The sequence below is a fragment of the Hippopotamus amphibius genome, chromosome 2 (genome assembly GCF_030028045.1).
Source record: "Hippopotamus amphibius kiboko isolate mHipAmp2 chromosome 2, mHipAmp2.hap2, whole genome shotgun sequence".
Classification (NCBI taxonomy): domain Eukaryota; kingdom Metazoa; phylum Chordata; class Mammalia; order Artiodactyla; family Hippopotamidae; genus Hippopotamus; species Hippopotamus amphibius.
Window position 1 is genome coordinate 68,543,900 of NC_080187.1, and position 20,562 is coordinate 68,564,461.

Consider the following 20,562-nt stretch of genomic DNA (forward strand, 5'->3'; position numbering starts at 1 on the left):
CTAAATGGGGAAAAACTGAAAGCATTCCCTTTAAGGACAGGAACAATACAGGGGTGTCCACTCTCATCATTATTATTCAACATAATTTTGGAAGTTTTAGCCACAGCAATCAGGGAAGAAAATGAAATAAAAGGAATCCAAATTGGAAAAGAAGAAGTGAAACTGTCACCCTTCGTAGATGACATGATATTATACATAGAAAACCCTGAAGACTCTACCAGAAAACTGTTAGCACTAATCGATGAATTTAGTAAAGTAGCAGGATACAAAATTAATGCGCAGAAATCTCTTGCATTCCTATACACTAACAATGAAAGAATAGAAAGAGAAATTAAGGAAACTCTCCCATTTACCACTGCAACAAAAAGAATAAAATACCTAGGAATAAATCTGCCTAAGGAGGCAAAAGACCTGTATGCAGAAAACTATAAGACACCGATGAAAGAAATCAAAGACGATACAATCAGATGGAGGGACATACCATGTTCTCGGATTGGAAGAATCAATATTGTGAAAATGACTATCTTACCCAAAGCAATCTACAGATTCAACGCAATCCCTATCACATTACCAACGGCATTTTTCACATAACTAGAACAAGAAATCTCACAATTTGTATGGAAATGCAAAAGACCCCAAATAGCCAAAGCAATCTTGAGAAGGAAAGATGGAGCTGGTGGAATCAGGCTTCCTGACTTCAAACTATACTATAGGGCTACAGTGATCAAGACAGTATGGTACTGGCACAAAAATAGAAAGGTAGATCAATGGAACAGAATAGAGAACTCAGAGGTAAACCCAAGCACATATGGACACCTTATCTTTGACAAAGGAGGTAAGAAAATACAATGGACAAAAGACAGCCTCTTCAATAAGTGGTGCTGGGAAAATTGGACAGCAACATGTAAAAGAATGAAATTAGAACACTTCCTAACACCATACACAAAAAGAAACTCCAAATGGATTAAAGACCTACATGTAAGGCCAGACACTATAAAACTCCTAGAGGAAAACTTAGGCAGAACACTCTTATGACATCCATCAAAGCAAGATCCTTTTTGACCCACCTCCTAGAATCATGGAAATAAAATCAAGAATAAACAAATGGGACCTCATGAAACTTAAAAGCTTTTGCACAGAGAAAGAAACCATAAACAAGACAAGAAGACAACCCTCAGAATGGTAGAAAATACTTGCCAACGAAGCAACGGACAAAGGATTAATCTCCAAAATATACATGCAGCTCATGCAGCTTAATACCAAAAAAGCAAATAACCCAATCCACAAATGGGCAGAAGACCTAAATAGACATTTCTCCAAAGAAGACATACAGAAGGCCAACAAACACATGAAAAGATGCTCAACATCACTAATTATTAGAGAAAAGCAGGTCAAAGCCACAATGAGGTATCACCTCACATTGGTCAGAATGGCCATCATCAAAAAATCTAGAAATAATAAATGTTGGAGAGAGTGTGGAGAAAAGGGAACTCTCTTGCACTGCTGATGGGAATGTAAGCTGGTACAGCCACTATGGAAAACAGCTTGGACGTTCCTTAAAAAACAAAATGCAACTACCATATGACCCAGTAATCCCATTACTGGGCATATACCCAGAGAAAACCATGATCCAAAAAGAAACATGTAGCATAATGTTCATTGCAGCACTATTTACAATAGCCAGGACATGGAAACAACCTAAATGCACATCAACAGATGAATGGATAAAGAAGATGTGGCACATATATACAATGGAATATTACTCAGCCATAAAAAGGAATGAAATTGAACTATATGTCATGAGGTGGATAGACCTAGAGTCTGTCATACAGAGTGAAGTAAGCCAGAAAGAGAAAAACAAATACTGTATGCTAACACATATATATGGAATCTGAAGAAATGGTACTGATGAACCCAGTGACAGGCAAGTGTGGAGATACAGAAGTAGAGAATGAACTTGAGGACATGGGGCTGGGGTGAGGGGTGAAGGGGAAGCTGGGACGAGGTGAGAGAGTAGCATAGACGTATTTACACTACCAACTGTAAAATAGATAGCTGGTGGGAAGTTGCTGTATAACAAAAGGAGGTCAACTTGATGATGGGAGATGCCTTGGAGGGCCAGGACAGGGAGGGTGGGGGGGAGTCGCGGGAAGGAGGGGATATGGGGATATATGTGTAGATGCAGCTGATTCACTTTGGTATATCTCAAAGACTGGTACAAGAGTGTAAAGCAAATATATTCCAATAAAGAGTTAAAAAGAAAAGTGTACAGCGTAACAGTTTTTTAGTATATTTAGAGTTGTAAAACCACCACCACTATTAAAAACAGAACATTTTCATCACCCCAAGAAGCAACTTCATATACATTAGCAGTCCTCCTTCTTCCCACCCTCCTCCAGCCCTAGGCAACCACTGATCTACGTTCCATTTCCATGAATTTGCCTATTCTAGATGTTTTATATAAATGAAAATCATATATGATCTTTTGTGACTGGCTTTTTCCATTTAGCATGTTTTCAAAGCTTATCCATGTTGTAGCAGATATTAGTACTTCATTTAATTGCCAAATGCTACTCCATTGCATGGATACACATTTTATTTATCCGTTCATGTGCTGATGGACATCTGGGTTGTTTCCACCTTTTAGCTATTCTAAATAATAATGCTGTGAGCATTACTGTCAAACTTTGTGTGTAGACAAGTTTCCATTTCTCTTGGGGGGTGTGTGTGTGTATCTATCTAGTATTAGAAATGGTTGGGTCACGTGATAAATCTACATTATACCTTTTGAGACACAGCAAGATTATTTCCAAAGTACTTGCATTATTTTACATTCCCACCAGCAGTGGCTGAAGTTTCCAGTTTCTCCATAACCCCACCAATACTTGTTACTATCTTTTTTATCACAGCCATCTAGTGGTTGGGAAGTGGTACCTTCTCATTCTGATTTGCATTCCCCATGGCACATCTGTTTCTTCACATGCTATTGGCCATGTGTAAATTTTATTCAGAGAAATGTCTAATTTAGATCCCTTGCCTGTTTTTTCATTGACTTAATTTTTCTTTTTATTTAATTAAGATTTATGTCTGGGTTTTAGAGTTTCATATTTTTAGTTCTGTTACATTTATGTCACTGATTCATCTTGAGTTGATTTTTGTTTATGATGTGAAGATGGGGTGGGAGAGGGTACCAAACTTTATTCTTGTGCATGTGGTTCTCCAGTTGTCCTAGTGTCATTTGTTGGAAATACTTTTCTTTCCCCATGGAATTGTCTTGGCATTCACGTCAAGTATCAACTGACCACAAACACGAGGGATCATTTTTGGATTTTCAGTTTTAGTCCACTAATCTATGTCTACCTTTATGCTAGTTCCAAACTCTCTTGATTAATGTAGCACTGCGGTAAATTCTAAAATCAGGAAGTGTGACTACTTCAACTTTGTTCTTTGCTCCACTGATTTCTGGCTTCCATTCCTGTGGTTCAAAAGTTTGATGACATTCTGTCTTGATTCTGTGTATTCTATTTTTCTCTTTCAAATCTCTTAGGATCATCTACTTATCCTTCATTTATCTTGTTTATTTATTATGTATGTTTATTAGATAATGGACCTTCTGGACTGATCCTGTAATATTTTTACCTTTTTTCTCCTTATTTTCAGCCTATCTTTATTCTACTTTCTCGAAGATTTCCTCAATTTTTGTTCTATGTTTTCTATTTTTTTTAATGATTTCTGCTCTTACACTGTGAATCTCAAAAAAATTTTTTTCCTTTTTTCTTTTTAATAATATCCTATTTTTGTTTTACACATGCATTGATTTTTTTTTTTCTTTTTCATTTTTTAAAGGTATTTTGTTTGCTTGCCTGTTTTGGTCTTTATAGGCTAAAGATTTCCACCCATGACTAAATACTCAGGCTTGAAACCATAGGACCAAAAACCTCATTAAGAGCCTCTATGAATAAAATGGTTTGGTAGCAGCACTGCTAATAACAATAAATTTAGATTCTGCTGATGTTTTTCTTCATCTCTTGGGCTTGCCAGATTTCCCTAAAAGTCTTCCAAATTCTTAGGTGGAATGCAAGAGCCAGGATGCACTGTTTTGGAAGCTGAGTAGGTGGAAAAAAATGGCTAGTGCTTGAAGTGGCATGCAGGAAAGGGGACAGGTGTTACAATAAGTATTTAAATTACCACTTAGCTCCCCCATAGTGTGTACCATTCAACAGTGCCTGGTATCTCCTCAGTTCAAAATCTCTCTGTTCCCCTATTCCAGAGAATAAACTTATAGTATTCTGAGGCTCAGGAATGCTATCACGGAGAAAATGGGGAGGAAATCTCTGTTTCTAAACAGATTTTCAACCAGTTCTCATCTTATCACCATAATTCTCATCCTCATTTCCAGAAATACATGGTATACTAAAAATGAGGCCCTTCAGAGGATCTGCAATATAAACTGGATTGTATCTTGACTTTCCCTATCAGTGGCTAAGAATTCAGTTCAATGTCCTTCTGTTTTCCAATTTCTAAAATTTCGCTGCTATTGTCTTCTTTCCCTATCTTTTTCCTCTTTATTGATTATACCCATTTTTTAAGAAACCCAAACACTTCTTCATTTTTTCATTAAGGTTTCAGAAGGTAAATACATGTGTTTAAGCTACCACTTGAATCAGCCATCTTTTTTTTTTTTTTTTCAAAAGGATGACAAGGCTTGTTTTTATTTTTTATTTTTTGGCTGTGCCATGCAGCTTGTGGGATCTTAGTTCCCTGCCCAGGGACTGAACCTGTACCTTTGGCACTGAAAGCTCAGAGTCCTAACCACTGGAATTCCCTAAGGCCTCTTGAAACTGAACGTCAGATTTGGAGCTACACTTCAAAAGTACCTACCAATTTCAGGCAACATAAGTTTAATTAAATTTTTCACTTCCATCAGCAACTGTTAAAGATGCTTGCATTCTAAAGAGTAAACCAAATCTAATCCAGATAACTATAAAAGAATACGGGAAAGAGAAATAAACTTTGACAAGCAGAACACGGAAAAATCTCATTGGAGGAAATGATCTGAACATCACTTTGAAGAATTCCACAGACACATAAAAAGAAGTATAGACTTCACAAGCAATAAAACAGCACAGTCAAAGACAAGGAGCAATATGTATGCCACTGGATCCTCTTGTTTTTTCAACAAAGATTTAACCCAAGGTCCTGACCTAGCAAGCCCTGAGTAACCATATCTACTCCTTCAATTTCAATTAGCACTTAACATGAAAATAACTCCAAAACCTGTTCTTCCATCCATTTTCCATAGCAAATTACTTACTTTACTAGTGGACTCCTCCATGTCACCACATCAAAAAATCCTATTCATTATACCTGAGCTGCCTTCCTTAAGCATCTCCTGTTCCCAAACAATTTCTGCCTCCTTCATCTTCAAGACATCACATCTACTGAGAAACCCACCGGCACACCAGCAAGTAATCCTTGAATCAAGTTTGATTCTTCCTACTTTCTCCCTTTACACCACTGTTTCCAAGCTCCCACCGATTACATATCTTTTCAATGAGAAGCTAAAATTAATGCTCAGCAATTTCAAAATTTACAGTTATTTTGTTACTAGCTAGAGTTGTAATAATATTAAGAAGGCAAAATGAAAAATCTGAGACCAAAACTAATCTACCCTATTGCTTTATCATCATTTTCTTGCAGTAAACATTACCAGGAAAGCATTCACTTTTTTATTATAGAGCTATTTAGCTTCATGCTCCAGTTGCATAATTACAAAGTTAAATTAAGTGAGCTTAAACAGTGTTTAACAGAAAACTAAGCTCAGAGTGAGTACTCCCTAAATTTAAAACTTCACTTGCTTAGTTTATTCAAACTAACTTTATGCCAACCATCTTCCTAAAGCTTACTCATGAACAGCCCATAAAACCAGAAAAATAGTTGAGAATACACACACAGGCTTTTTTTTTTTTTTTAAAACTGCTGACTGATCTGAACTACAGGGAAGCCACAAACCACATGGATAACTAATGATCCCATGGCAATTATTATCTTCAGTTACAGACCCAGAACAGCCCACAGTAGCCAGGATATGGCAAAAAGGAGCATCAGAGTTGAGTCATTTGAAATACTCCTGTTTTGTATCATAATACCCTGTTGATACAAAACCAATCAAATTACTTGGAAGCAATGTATTTTACAGTGGTTTTCATAAAGTATTCTTGTACTAGATTTTAAAGTATTGAAGAGTTGTAGATATGTTTACCTCTCTGTAAACATGTACTAGATAGCTTGTTATACAGAAAAACCTTTTTCTTTTTAATGTCCCATGGTTGCAGAATGCCACCTAGTCAACCATCTAATAGTCACCTAATCTTTCCCTCTCCTGGAGAAAATGAGAAAATGTTAATGAATTAAGAATTAATTTATAAGTTCAGTATAATTATTATCCATAAAGATAATACTGAGTTCCTAAACCAAATTACCTTCTTAACTGCTCCACTACCTAACGCTTGAGTAAGAAAAAAAATTCATAGGAAGGGGAATACCACAACTTCTGTCCCTGAAAGGAAAGGAAGGGGTGAAAAAGGAAAGGAGTGTGAGTCAATAAAAACTGGACTTCCTGGTCAGAGGACCAACAACTGTGAAAAACTAATTTTAAAAATACACATATCATCTCATTTTACTGGTTTTAAGGATAACAAAAATTGCTACATATTATTACTAAAATGTTAACTCAGTTGGAGCTTTTAGAATAAAGGTACACTATTCCTTTTATTTTTAAGGCAGAGTTCATAAATAAGATCTACTGCACGTCAACAATGTGCCAAGCACTGTAGAGATGCACAAAGAAGAGACTTTGGCGTAAAAGGTAAACTATAATATGATATACTAAAAAAATTTAACAGAGGCATGTATGAGTGCAATGAGGCCACAGAGGGAATATCTAGGCCTAATGGAGGTGATTATATCTCAAAAGAGTTACTGAAAAAGAATGATGTACTGCAGACATTACAGCATGATCACCACACAGGATAAATATTCAGAACCTAAACAATAAGATACAGGAGATAGCCAACTGGTTTTGAAAAAATTTAAAATAAGGGACCATGAATACTACGTAAGTCTATGGAGCAAAACATTCCAAAGTCTGCATAGACTGACTTACATGATATGTTAGAAAAAACCAAACACTATAAACTCTGGATGGGAAAGAATTAAAAAAAAAAAGAGAGAGTAGGAGCAAAACAGACAATTACCTCCTTTTGTAGTATCATTCTGGGCCTGGATGCCATGATGCAATGAATTATGAATGGCAGAAAGAAGATCTGCTGCTTGAACCATCAATTTTTGAGCTTCTGCAACAGCACTGGTCTAGCAAATAAATCACCAAAAACATTCTTACATATTCTTTCACTGAAAGATATACATTAAATAGGAAAATCCTATAAACAATAATGAAATTAAATGCTTGCTGTAATGACATTGGTTTTCACAAACTATTCACTTAATACAGGATGCCCAGATCCTGTTAGGATAGAAATAATTTTTTTACCCATATTTATACCTTATAGGAGCCATTAAAAAACTACAGGGAACATTTCTGGTTTAGTCTACTAATCTCATGTTTTTTTTAAAAAAAAAAAAAGAAAGAGAGATGCAGTCAACTAGAAAAAGGGAAACAGCAACTTCTCTACTAAGTTATTCATCAAGGTGAAATTTTTAAAAAAAGAACAGAATTACAGAAGTTAATAAAGGTGGGATCTCTACTCACCACTTATTAACTATTCACAAATTAGTCTGTAATTTACTTCAGAGTTAATGCAATATACACACAAAAATTTTCACTATCTAAGGTTTGCTTTGGTTCTACACAAATCTAAGTTAATTATTTAACTGAATGAAAGACTGTTACCTAAAGTTCTCACTTTTAATTTCTCCAGTTCACAATAACTACCCAGAAGCAATTTCAGTTTCTATTATTTTATTCGCTAATAAGTAATATAAGATATTATTTTTATATCAACAAGACATGGATATGTTATGGAGCAGAATGTAAAATTCATGCGACTTCTGGAGAAAATCTGGGATACTCTGATGTAAACACACAAAATGTTGTGTGCTGTATGTATATGTATATGTGTGTCTTGTGCACATATATTTCAATGGAAAAGTCTCAGAACTACCAAAATAAAGCATTCCATTGAAAACAAAAACACTAAAATAGATTATAGTAAAAAGCCTTACCTCTTTCTTAGTAAAGGCTATAAGCACTGTCAGTAACACTCGAGTAAATTTCACTCTGCTGAATACTGCTAAACATTGTTGGTGCTAAAAAATAAGAAAGGACTAAAAGTTAAAAGATGCAAAGTCCTTCAAAGACATTTCATTTTAAAATATAGTATTTTAAGTCCTAATCCCAGTGTTAATAACTTACTACATTACAAACACCTTCACTTATAGTCTTTTAAATGTCTGAAAATGAGCTGTAGAAAACAATAAAACAAAGCCTATTTTATTGAAATAGAAATATACAATAAAGCTTCTGTATCAAGAGGGGGCTGATTTTTCCCTAAGTCAGGAGTTATACTATTATTTCAAAACTGATTTAACTAGCATTTTTTAAAAGGATTGATAAGAAGGTGCTTTAAGCAGTCAGAAAATTTAGGATTTCAACAAAGGTTTGACAACTTTTGATAATTGTGTAAGTTCCTAAATTCTGCCAAGTTTTGATGGATCACCTGTTGAAAAAAAAAAAAGTCATTTTTTTCTTCCTACCTCACAGGAATATTGAAGAGCTTTGAACTCATGTATTTGAAAGAGCTGTATTATAATTCTATCAAAATAAATACAAGGGAAATAAACTCCCTTGCAATGTCCAATTTTTAAAGAAATACCTTAAAAAGGGCTTCCATAAATTATAACGCAGTTCATAAAACTACAATATTAAGAGGTAGACTTCTCTGATATTATCTACCAGAAAATAAGTTCAATTACTTCTAGTTCAACTTCTGGATCTCTTTCTTCTCCTTGTCGACTTCGAGTACTCTAAAATTTTAAAAAAGGTGAATTAAAACAAACACAAACCTATAAAAGCATTAGATTATAATTATACAAGGTAAAGTAATAAATTAACTTGTTAAGCATATGCAAGAATCTATCTGAAGAAAAATATTTGGAAGAAAAAAGCTGTATTAGTTATTTTCCTATTAGTACTATATACAGAAAGTTCATTTTGATGTAAATTATAAAGATCACACAAAAGAATAAGGTATTAAAAACAACAAAAGCAAAACAATGAATAACATAAGCAGAAGCACATGGTACACAGTACTTCTTTCTTTTAAAACATCTATTAACTGAAATTTCTGATGCTCTCAAAACTAACCCTGTTAGAAAAAAAGTAGGCTTTACAAAATCACATCATAAAGTCACATGGTAAACATTGATCAGGTCTATACTAAAATGCAAAAACATCTTGTTAAGACATGTGTTACATATGGTTGACTATTTTCACAAAATCCCAAGGCAGTACCACAAGAAGATCTGGTAGATCTGGATTCTAGCCCTGGAGCTGCCACTTACTTAATGGCATGCCCTTAAGTAAGACTCAAGACAGGTTACTTAACTCTTTTGAGCTGTATTTTCTTCATCTAAAAGTGCATTTTACTGCCTAATGCACTGAATAATTATAAATATCAAATAAGACAATAATGCAAAATTGTTTTGATAACCATGCTATTATACAAGTATAAAAAAATAGTAGAAATAAAACTGTTCTTCATTTTTAATCTCTATGAGAACAAAATCATCCGGGTCATCTAGCCAAAGGATGTCATTCACAGAAGGCTTTTATCACATATGAAGAACTACCATTTACTGAGCTCTTCTACTATGTTTTAGACACTGTCCTAACTATTAAAGATACAAAGGTGAGGAAGACAGTCCTTACTTTTGAGGAATTTAAAACTCTAGAATCTTACGCTATTCTTAAAATAGCACACTAAAATTCTAAAACACTGGCAAAAATTGAAAAAATCTGAAAGAGTTAAATTCTCAACTCTTGAAAGTAACATGAACTCATCAGAAACCCCTCTAGCAGTCTTCAAATTCACTACCAAAAAAAGGCACAACATATATAAAGGAAGTTGCTGGTCCTACCTACACTAGCTATTCGTAATTAGCTACAGTTAACCTGACATTTAGAAGAATATAAATATCCTATACCAAAGAAAGGAGAAAAAAATATATACCTTTACTCTTCTTTGCATGTCATCCTCCACATCTTTTAGCATGCCTAGAAAGAGAGACAATGATTTTAAAAGGAAACAAATTCAAATGTAAAACTTGTGAATTATCTTTATAAATGGTTTTACCTGTAACTCGAAGATCTGTCACACTGTTAGCCATTTTAAATCCATAAGTCATTGACTGAAAATCTTCCTGTACAGAAAAGCAATAATTAGGCCCTTGAATAGTAGCAAAACCTTTCATTATATTTCCCTTACAAAATCACTAGTTGCTAATAAGAAAACAGTAATGGAATGTCACCCTGAACATTGCTATCATGCATCCAAGCTTTCTTTACAGGCATACTATTAAAACGCCTCATTCTAATGCTGCCTCTCTTCCCTTAATTTCAATTGCTTATCCTTAGGCTATTTAAACATACTTGGATTGAGTATGCTCACTTGCAAAATAATGCTTAATCACAAATAATTCCCACTTACAAAGAATTCTCACTTTCACAGGTGAACAGTAAATATATAATAATTACTATTTGATGATAAGGTTGCAAAATTTAGCCAAGACTTCAAAACTCATTATATGTCATTTTACACACTGTTAGGCTACAAAGGTTAAGCCTTCTCAAACAGCATTACTCAAAGTGACAGCAAAACCATAGTCCCACTTCAGCCCATTATAAAGAAAAAAATGATTCATACATGGATTTCCACTCTCCAAATCACTTAAAATACTGCTGAGATATTAGCAAATTAAATGGTTTGCTGGATTCACTATGAAGAGCTTAATATCATCTGGCTGATTTTGGCTAAGAAGTTGTTAGAAACTCTATTAAAGGACAGTTTCTGCCATATTACAATTCTTATAAAAATGTACATAAAAACCTAATTAATGGAATAATAGATATTCACAGCAGTGGCCAGAACTACAGTGAAATTTCTGGACTCTTAACAAAAGTATCAGTAAGCATGCAATTCATGTTAGGTACTAAATCTTCCAAACAGAAAGAAGTACAAACAAACAATGTCCCTAGTCTCAGAGAACTCAGTAGAATTGTATGCCTCACAGAACTGGGTCTTTTTAAAGTCTCAGGTTGTATTACAGGGCTATAAACCTACCCTCTAGATGAAGTTTATATTCTATCTCTACTTAGACATCAAATAGGATTCTCAAATTGTACATGTCTGAATAGGAACTCCCCTAGTGTTTGCCACATTGCTAAAAGGCACTTCCATCCACCCTGTTACTCAGGCTGAAAACCTGCATTTCAAGTCCTCTTCTTTTCCCACAACCCATATCAAATCCATCAGAAAACACTGTCGGCTCTACCTTCAAATTCTAATCACCATGTCTGACTACCTTCAGTTCAAGGATCCACCATCTCTCACTTTCATAACTGTCTCCAGACAGGTCACCCACCTTCCACAACTGTCTGCTATGTAATTTCCTCACCAACAGAAGCCAAAGGGATTGTTTTAAGATAAGCCATTTCAAGTCACTTTCTACTTAAAACCTTTCAGGAATTTCCTTCCTCACAGTAAAATCCCAAATTCCCCCATGGCCTCTAAGGCCCTCCATCATGTGGCCCTGGTCCCCCTCTGCAACCCCATTTCCTACCTATCACTCATCTCCATGTTCACAGCACTGTAATCACACAGGCCTTCTTGTCCTTTAAGCATATCAAACACATACTGTTCTCAGGACCTCTGTTCCTGCTGACCCCCTTCCCCAAACCGGTTTTCTTCAGAAGATTTACAAAGCTCCACCCCTTACTATATTCCAGCCTCTGTTTCAATGTCAATTCCTCATACAGAGGTTTTCCCTGTGTGTTCTCTCTAAAAGAGTACCCTCTACCACTTTATATCCCCTTCCCCAGCTTTACTTTTCTTCATAGAACTTATCACCACCTGACGTTAGATATGTATTTGTTGACTTACACACTGACTATTTGTCCCAAGGAACGCATTATCTCTGAGCTCAGGGCTTTGTTTTGTTCACTGCTTTATTTCTAAAGCTTAGAATAGTGCTTGGCACAGAGTACAGTTCAACAAATATTTGTTGAATGAATGATGACCCACTGCAGGGCAGACGCCATTTGGGTGTTCACCTTACTAAGTACATCAGGCTGGCTACAAGATACACTGAGGAGTGGTGGAAACTGTGGCAAATGAGAGAACATATACTTCATCTAAAGGAAGTAGGCCACTATGTACCCTCTTGTGGCCATGAATGAATACAGGGCTAGTCTGGTATAGTCCCCTAGCTTTTCAGAACAAAAGTATCACAGGTCTGTATAATAAATATAAACCTCAGTAACAAGAACTTAAGCTAAGTCATTGGAGGTCTGAAGCAGAGGAGTTACGTCAACAGATGCTGCCATTAAAATATCACTACTATAACTTTGTGGGCTTAAGGAGGACAAAAATCAAAGTAAAACCAGAGAGACCAGATACTGGACACCACCCAACAGTCTAAGCAGGAGCTGATGGTGAGTGGGACTGAGATTATAACCAGAAATGATGAGTTTTTGAAATCAGGATATATTTAAAAGGTAAAGCCAACATGATGTGCTGAGAAACTGAGTATGAGGTAAATCGTAGTACAATCAAGGATCATTTTTAGGTTTTCAGTCTGAGCAACTGGTGGGTAAATGACAATGCCATTTACTCAGATGGGGCAGTTTGGGAGGAGCAGGTTTAAGGGCAGAAATGGAGAACAATTTTAACTATATTAAATTTGTAATTCCTTTGGTTATCCAAGAGATTTCAGGAAGGCACTTGCTTGAGCTGAAAGTCAGGGGAGGAAATCAGGATTAGAGATATAAATTTGGACTTCATCAGCTTATAGTTGGTATTAAAAGCCACAGAACTAGAGGAAATCAACCTAGGGAGAGCCCAAGAGAACTGGAACATCTACAGGAGCAAGCACAGGAAATGGACTAACCAGTGAGGAATAAAGAAATCCAAGAGACTGTCGTATCAGGAAGATAAGAAGAAAGTATTTCAAAAAGTGGTCAATTAAGTCTAATGAAGCTGACAGGCTGAAGAGGGAGGAGTGAGAACATTGGATTTAGCAAGATGAATAGTATTAAGGAGTTTGCTAAGACCAGTTTCTACCACTGTGTAGTGGTAGAATTCCAACTGGTGTGGGTGAGAAGAGAATGAAAGAGAAAGCAAAATAAATAAATATTACCAGCTCATTCAAGGAGTTTTTGGTATGTATAGGTAGCAGGGAAATGAGACTGTAGATATAAGGAAATGAGACTGTAGATATAAGGGAACTGTGCTGTTTTGGTTTTAAACTGAGTCATATACAAACATGTTTACATGTCAATAAGAATAATAGTGAAGGATACAGCCGCAACACAATACTAAGAAAAGGTTACTAACTACAGTAGGCTGGAGGGGATAGAATCTAGAATACAGTGGAATGGCTGAGAGCTTAGACTGTTCCAGGGATACTTTCACTTGAACAAGACAGAGTGCGTGGATACCATCACAGGCTAACACTTGTGATAATGAAAAGATAGAGTACTTCTAATTACATCTGATTGTATCTAATATTCCATTAAGGTAGAAAGCAAACTGACAGTGAGGGTTGGCACTGGAGGTCTGAGAAGTAACAGATGTGAAAAAGTCACCTTAGAGACTGGAAAAGCAAGTTCGCTATGGAAGTGTTGTAGGATAGGACTGTCTCTAGTGATGAGTGCCCATCTGAGATTTGCAGTACTAAAATTAAAGTGAGAACAGACACACAGATGTGAATTTTCCCTAGCTACCTTCTGTTGTTTGGGTGCAAGCAGCAAGCAGGCTGGTGGCTGGGGTTTTGCCAGATAAGTGACACATTATTATGAGATTAGAGGGGAAAGGGTGTTTGAAAAGTGATTTTAGCACTAACTGGGCCATGGAAATGAGAACATGAGGAAAGTAACAGAGAAAAATAAAGCAATCGTACCTATGAAATGGAGGTCTCTGTGGAACTAAAGGATAGAGGGAACAAGGGAAATCCAAGTAAGTGGTATGGATCAAAGGACAGTATACTTGATATGAAGATTTTAGAGGTGAGTAATTTAGTAGGGAAAAAATTCTGTCCATTTCTAAGCAATGGACAAATCATTTTCTGAGCACCCTATGGTGGCTGGTATGGGCTAAATACCAGGGATACAATGGTAAAATACTATCACTGCCATTATAGAGCTTATTATCTAGGGAGAGAAGATGTCTTGACAGATAAAGCCCATGTTCTTCACTGCACTTCACAATATGACCAAGATTTAACTGCAGAAAATTATAAGGGATATTTAGGGTTCTATAAAACACAGCATTTAAAACAATGCAGCACTGCAAAGAAATTTAGAATAGTAAATATTTACAACCATAACAGAACAGCCAATATCAGAATTGAATGTGATTTCACCAAAGCAGTATATACTAATATTTTAATAAAGTAAAACTGTTTCAACCTCTTCCAAAACTTAATAGTCACAATGTATCAGCTGTGATTTATTACTGCTTTAAACATTCATTTCACAGATAAAATGCTTTGTATAAAGATTTCAGGGGCTCCTAAAATGATGATTCATTCAACTAAAATTTGAGTACCTATCACAGATCAGATACTGGGGGGTAACACAGTAAGGGTACAAGTAAGGATAAAACATGCACACAGATAATTCAGATTAGGACTTGAAACAATTTAAAGGTCCATTAGTAAATGGCTTGTAATTTACGGTACATACGGTGGAATATTGCTGCTGCTGCTGCCGCTACGAGCAGCTAACGTTATTAAGTGCTTACCATGTGCTAGGCATGGTTCTAAACATTTTATTTGTATTAACTTTGTTAATCCTCACAATAATGCTCTGAGGTGGGTACTTTTATAAACTACATTTTATAAATGAAAAAACTGAAGCATAGAAAAGTTAAATTCCCAAAAAACACAGAGCTAGCAAGCGACAGAGTAAGAACACAAACTTATGTGGTCTCACTTCCCAGAGGCTTTTTTAACTTCTATTTTCAAAAAAATTCAGATTACAAAAATAGAGAGAAGTCCCATATTCCCTTCGCCTATATTCCCCAAATGCTAACATTAAACCAAATGTACCTTATAATTCTCTATTTTTTCCCTGAAACCTCTGCGACTAGGTTGCAGACTATTGATACTCCTTCAACTGTAAATGGCAGTGCGATTTTATAAAAACAAAAATCATTCTCTTATAAAACCACAGTACAATTATCAAATCAGGAAACTGATGTCTCTTTACTCTGGAACATTTCCTTTGTCCTTGTCTTTCACACCCTGACATTTGGGAACAGTACAAGCCACAGTTATTTTATGTATGTCCCTCAGTATGGGTTTGTCTTACGTTTTTCCAAAATTCAATTCAATTTAATATTTGATAGGATATTTGACAGGAATACCACAGAAGTGATGTTGTATCCTTCTTAGATCACAATCTGGAGACACACCATGTTGACTTATCCCATTATTGGTGGTTAATTCTGGCCACTTTGCCAAGACACTAAGTTTCTACACTATAAACTTATTTTCCCTTTGTAATTAATAAATGTCTTATGGGATGATATGTTGAGGCTAAGTACAAATCTTGTGTCTCGTTATATTTGTGTCTTCTAGTTTGAGCATCCTTTGATGATTCATGCCAGAAATAATTCTTCAAAACCTGTATTCTCAACATGATGCAATGCAAATAAAAACAATGAGGTATATCTACCTATATGTGTTTGTATGTGCAGAATTCTATTCTCTGTTCTCTGGGAAAATTCAAGTTGCAAACAGTCTACATAATTCCAACATGTTAAGTAAAATACACATGGGTACATATCATAGAAAATACTTGGAAAGTTACACATCAAATGGATAATAGTGTTTACTTTTTGCCAGGCAAACCAAGAACCTTTATAGTTTCATTCATTTATTGTTGTATTAGAAATATGCTTGGCTGCGAGTACAAGAAAAATCCAACTACACTGACTTAAGTGATACAGATTTATAGCATGCCAAATAACATGAACATTAGAACACTAGAAAGTAATCTTTCTTCTGGCTCCACTATCCTAAGTTTTTAGATTTTTACATCTGTCACTTCACGTTCACAAAATGAAGCAGCACCTCCAAACATCATATCCATATTCAAGCCAGTATACTACTGAGAGTAAAAGGAGATGCTATAAGAAGTATACCAGGACAAAAGGTGTCAGGCAGGACTCTTCTATGCAAACCAGCATGCACAGATACTAGCGATGACAGAAGAACACGCTAAAGAACAACAAAGAACAAAACTGAAGTCTGGGGAAGTCAGGAGATTGGGATCCAGGTTTAAAGATAAGTAAGACCCTGGCCCTAAAAGGGAAAGGAGAAGAAAAAAGGCCAAAGAGTCAGAAGGAACATCCTGTGCACAAACATGGTATAATGAAAGAGAATAACATATAGGACCAGCTGAAGACTAAAATGTCAGGGGAGAAGAAAAAGGTATACAGGCATACCTTATTTTACTTTATTTCACTTTGCAGATAATGCATATTTTTTTAAACAAATTGAAGGTTTGTGGCAACCCTGTGCTGTCAGATGATGGTTGGCATTTTTTTAGCAATAAAGTATTTTTTACTTAAGGTATGTACATTATTTTTTTAGATATAATGCTGTTTCACTTAATAGACTACAGTATAGTAAACAACTAACATGCACTGGGAAACCAAAAAATTCATGTGACTTGCTTTGTTGAGATATTCACTTTGTGGTGGTGGTCTCAAACCATACCTGCAACATCTCTGAGGTATGCCTGTAATAAATACCACAATGAAGTATCATCTCCCACCCATAAGAATGGTGATCATCAAAAAGAAAAGCGATAACAAATGCTGGCTAGGATGTGGAGAAAAGGGAACCCCTGTGCACTGTTAGTGGGACTGTAAACTGGTTCGGCCACTAAAGAGAACACTATGGATGTTACTCAAAAAATTAAAATTAGAACTACCATCCAATCCAGCAATCCCATTAGTGGGTATATGTATATCCAAAGGGAATGAAAACAGGTAACTGAAGAGACATGCACTCTCATGTTTATTGCAGCATTATTCACAATAGCCAAGGTATGGAAACAACCTAAGTGTCCATCAATGAATGAACGGATAAAGAAGATGTGGTATATTTATGTGGTATACAATGGAATAATATTTGGCCTTAAGAAAAAATGGAAACTCTGCCATTTGCAACAACATGAATGGACCTTGAGGACATTATGCCAAGTCAGACAGACAAAGACAAATACTGTATGATCTCTCTCATACGTGGAACCTAAAAAAAAAAAAAAAAAACCAAAAAAGCAGAGAGTAAAACAGTATTTACCAGGGGCTAGGGGTGGAGGAACTGGGGAGACTGGATACAAACTTACAACTAGTAGATTAGTAAGTCCTAGAAACCTAACATATAGTATAGTCATTACAGACAGCAAAACTGTTATAAACATTAAACTTGCTAAGAGACTACATTTTAATTGTTCCCAACACTAGAAGAAATGATAATTATGTGACACAACAGAGGTGTTAGCTAATGCTACTATGGCAATCATTCTGCAATATAAATGCATCAAATCAATATGCTGTACTGCTTAAACTTTTACAATGTCATATGCCATATAACAATGAAAAAATTAAGAATATAAAATGAGTAATAAAGTTGGGGCCAGATGATAAAGAGAGTTACTCGAAGGGTTTTGAATTTTATCATGTAGGCAGTAGAAACACTGGACTTTGATTAAATGTGGTTATTTCCACTACGTCTCTTGAAATTATACTAAACATCAGCAAAGGAATGAAAAGTTTGAATTCCAAAGGAAAAAGAAGACAGAGAATGGAAGACAACATTCAAGACACAAAAAGCAATTTTTGGAAGATGCCAAGTAACTGGACAAATGATAACTGACTTATGCAAGTGAAAAACCTAAACCAATGCCAATGAAAAGCAAAAATGAAGAAAACATTCAGGAATTAGAGGCATCAGACACCTCTGAAGGTTAAGATGTGGGGCTAGAGGAATGTCTAACAAAAGGGGCTCTTAGACTCTCATCCTCACTCTGCAAAGCACAATGACATGTCTATCATTTTATTCTCAGCACCTGCCACAATGTCTAGCATATGCTAATGAAATCAATAAATAGATAGTATAGGTTAAGGATAGGCAAATTTTTTCTTAAAGGGACAGATTATATATATTTTATGCTTTGTAGACCAAGTGGCAAAATGGAGAATATTGAGTAGGCACTTATATGACTATTTAAATGTAAACCTTTAAAAGGCAAAAAATATTCTTAGCTCAAGGACCATAAAACAAACAAACAAACAAAAAAACAGGCAGCAGGGTTGGTCTCTAAGCTGTAGTTTGCCCAGGATTTCCTGAGGGTTTAGATGTGGGGTATGGGAGAAAGAGAAGAGTTAAAGATGATGTCAAAGTTTTTGGTCGGATGATGCCAAAGTTTTTGGTCTGCACAACCAGAAGAATGGAGTCCCATTTGCTGAGACTGAGAAAACTACAGAAGAAAGAAGTTGGAAGCAAGGGGAAAATCAGCAGGTTCATTTCGGAAATGTTATGTTTGACATCCTAGTGAGAATGTAGACTAGGCAGCAGCATATATGAATATGACATTTAGGGAACAAGCCTAGGTTGAGAATATAAATTTGGCCTCATTAGCAGAGACAGAATTTAAAAATATGAAACTGCATGAGATCATCAAGAGGGCAGATAAAGAGGTGTAAAGACTGAGCCTGAACACATATGCAGAGAATGGACTGGAGAACTCGAGGTTTGGGGGGGCGGGGGTGAAGGGGAAGCTGAAACGAAGTGAGAGAGTACCATAGACATATATATACTACCAACTGTAATACAGATAGCCAGTGGGAAGTTTCTGTATAACAAAGGGAGTTCAACTCGAGGATGGATGATGCTTTAGAGCACTGGGATGGGGAGGGTGGGGGGAAGTCGAGGAAGGGAGGGAATACGGGGACATGTGTATAAATACAGAATAATTGAACTTGGTGTACCTCAAAAAAAAAATAAATAAATAAATAAAATGAAAAAAAAAATAAAGTCACACTATAAATGCCAAAAAAAAAAAAAAAAAAAAAAAGACTGCGCCTGAGCCACACCACTGTTTAGAGCTGTGTGCCACATAACTACCAAGCACTTGAAATGAGACTAGTTCAAACTGGGATATGCTGTAAATGTAAAATATATACCAGACTGAGAATACTTATTACAAAAAAAAGAATTTGAAATATTTCATTAATATTTTTTCCCAAAATATTTGGACCAATTTATTCTCCAACAGTGAACAGAAGTGTCCATCTTAGGACTTCGCTGGTGGTCCAGTGGCTAAGACTCTGTGCTCCCAATGCAGGGGGCCAGGGTTTGATCCCTGGTCTGGGAACTAGATCCCACATGCTGCAACTAAAAGTTCGAGTGCTGCAACTAAAGATCCTGCATGTCGCAATTAAGACCCTGTGCAGCCAAATAAACTAATAAATATTAAAAAAAAAAAAAAAAGTAGTGTCTATTTTATTGCTTTGTTGCAAGCTTCAGGTTGTCTCTAATTTATACTCATTTATTTCACAGGCCAAAATAAATGACATCTAGTTGTTTTTTTTAAAATGTATTTATTTATTTATTGGCTGCGTTGGGTCTTCGTTGCTGCACATGGGCTTTCTCTAGTTGCAGTGAACGGGGGCTACTCTTCATTGTGGTGTGTGGGCTCCTCATTGTGGTGGCTTCTCTTGTTGCAGAGCATGGGCTCTAGGCTCATGGGCTTCAATAATTGTGGCTCATGGGCTCAATAGTTGTGGCTCATGGGCTCTAGAGCACAGGCTCAATAGTTGTGGCACATGGGCTTAGCTGCTCCATGGCATGTGGGATCTTCCTGGGGCAAGGATCGAACCCATGTCCCCTGCATGAGCAGGCAGATTCTTAACCACTGTGCCACTTAGGAAGCCCAATGATACCTAGTTTTAATGCATTTTTGCATCACTGGCGAGTTGTTTAAAAATTCTTTCCCCATAATTTTGTAGGCCATATGCATTTCCTGTTTTGTAAATTGTTGTCTCTTCCCCTACTTCTAAGGTCCAGTGGTGGGCAGAGAATACCCTACAATTAGTGTCTTGCCCAGCTTTACACAGAAGTGGGTAGTAATATTAAATAAAAAACAGACTGTGCTAGTACTATGGATTGGTATCGTCCACACTTCATTTCATCCAAGTCCCATGCAGCTAGCTAGGGTCATTAATATTTTTAAACTGATTATATACTGAAGTA

At 36.0% G+C, this 20,562-nt stretch overlaps 1 protein-coding gene across 4 annotated transcripts in view; it reads right to left on the minus strand.

The window, feature by feature from the left end:
• The window catches only part of NAA35 (N-alpha-acetyltransferase 35, NatC auxiliary subunit), a 98,471-nt gene that overhangs the window by 49,517 nt on the left and 28,392 nt on the right, over positions 1-20,562 (minus strand). For all 4 annotated transcript variants that reach the window (XM_057721309.1, XM_057721311.1, XM_057721308.1 and 1 more), the window contains 5 exons: positions 10,374-10,440; positions 10,251-10,294; positions 8,995-9,045; positions 8,245-8,328; positions 7,257-7,371 (listed from right to left, as the gene is read on the minus strand). In XM_057721309.1, the coding sequence (XP_057577292.1) occupies positions 7,257-7,371; positions 8,245-8,328; positions 8,995-9,045; positions 10,251-10,294; positions 10,374-10,440 (361 nt within the window). The remainder of the gene's footprint in view (positions 1-7,256; positions 7,372-8,244; positions 8,329-8,994; positions 9,046-10,250; positions 10,295-10,373; positions 10,441-20,562) is intronic.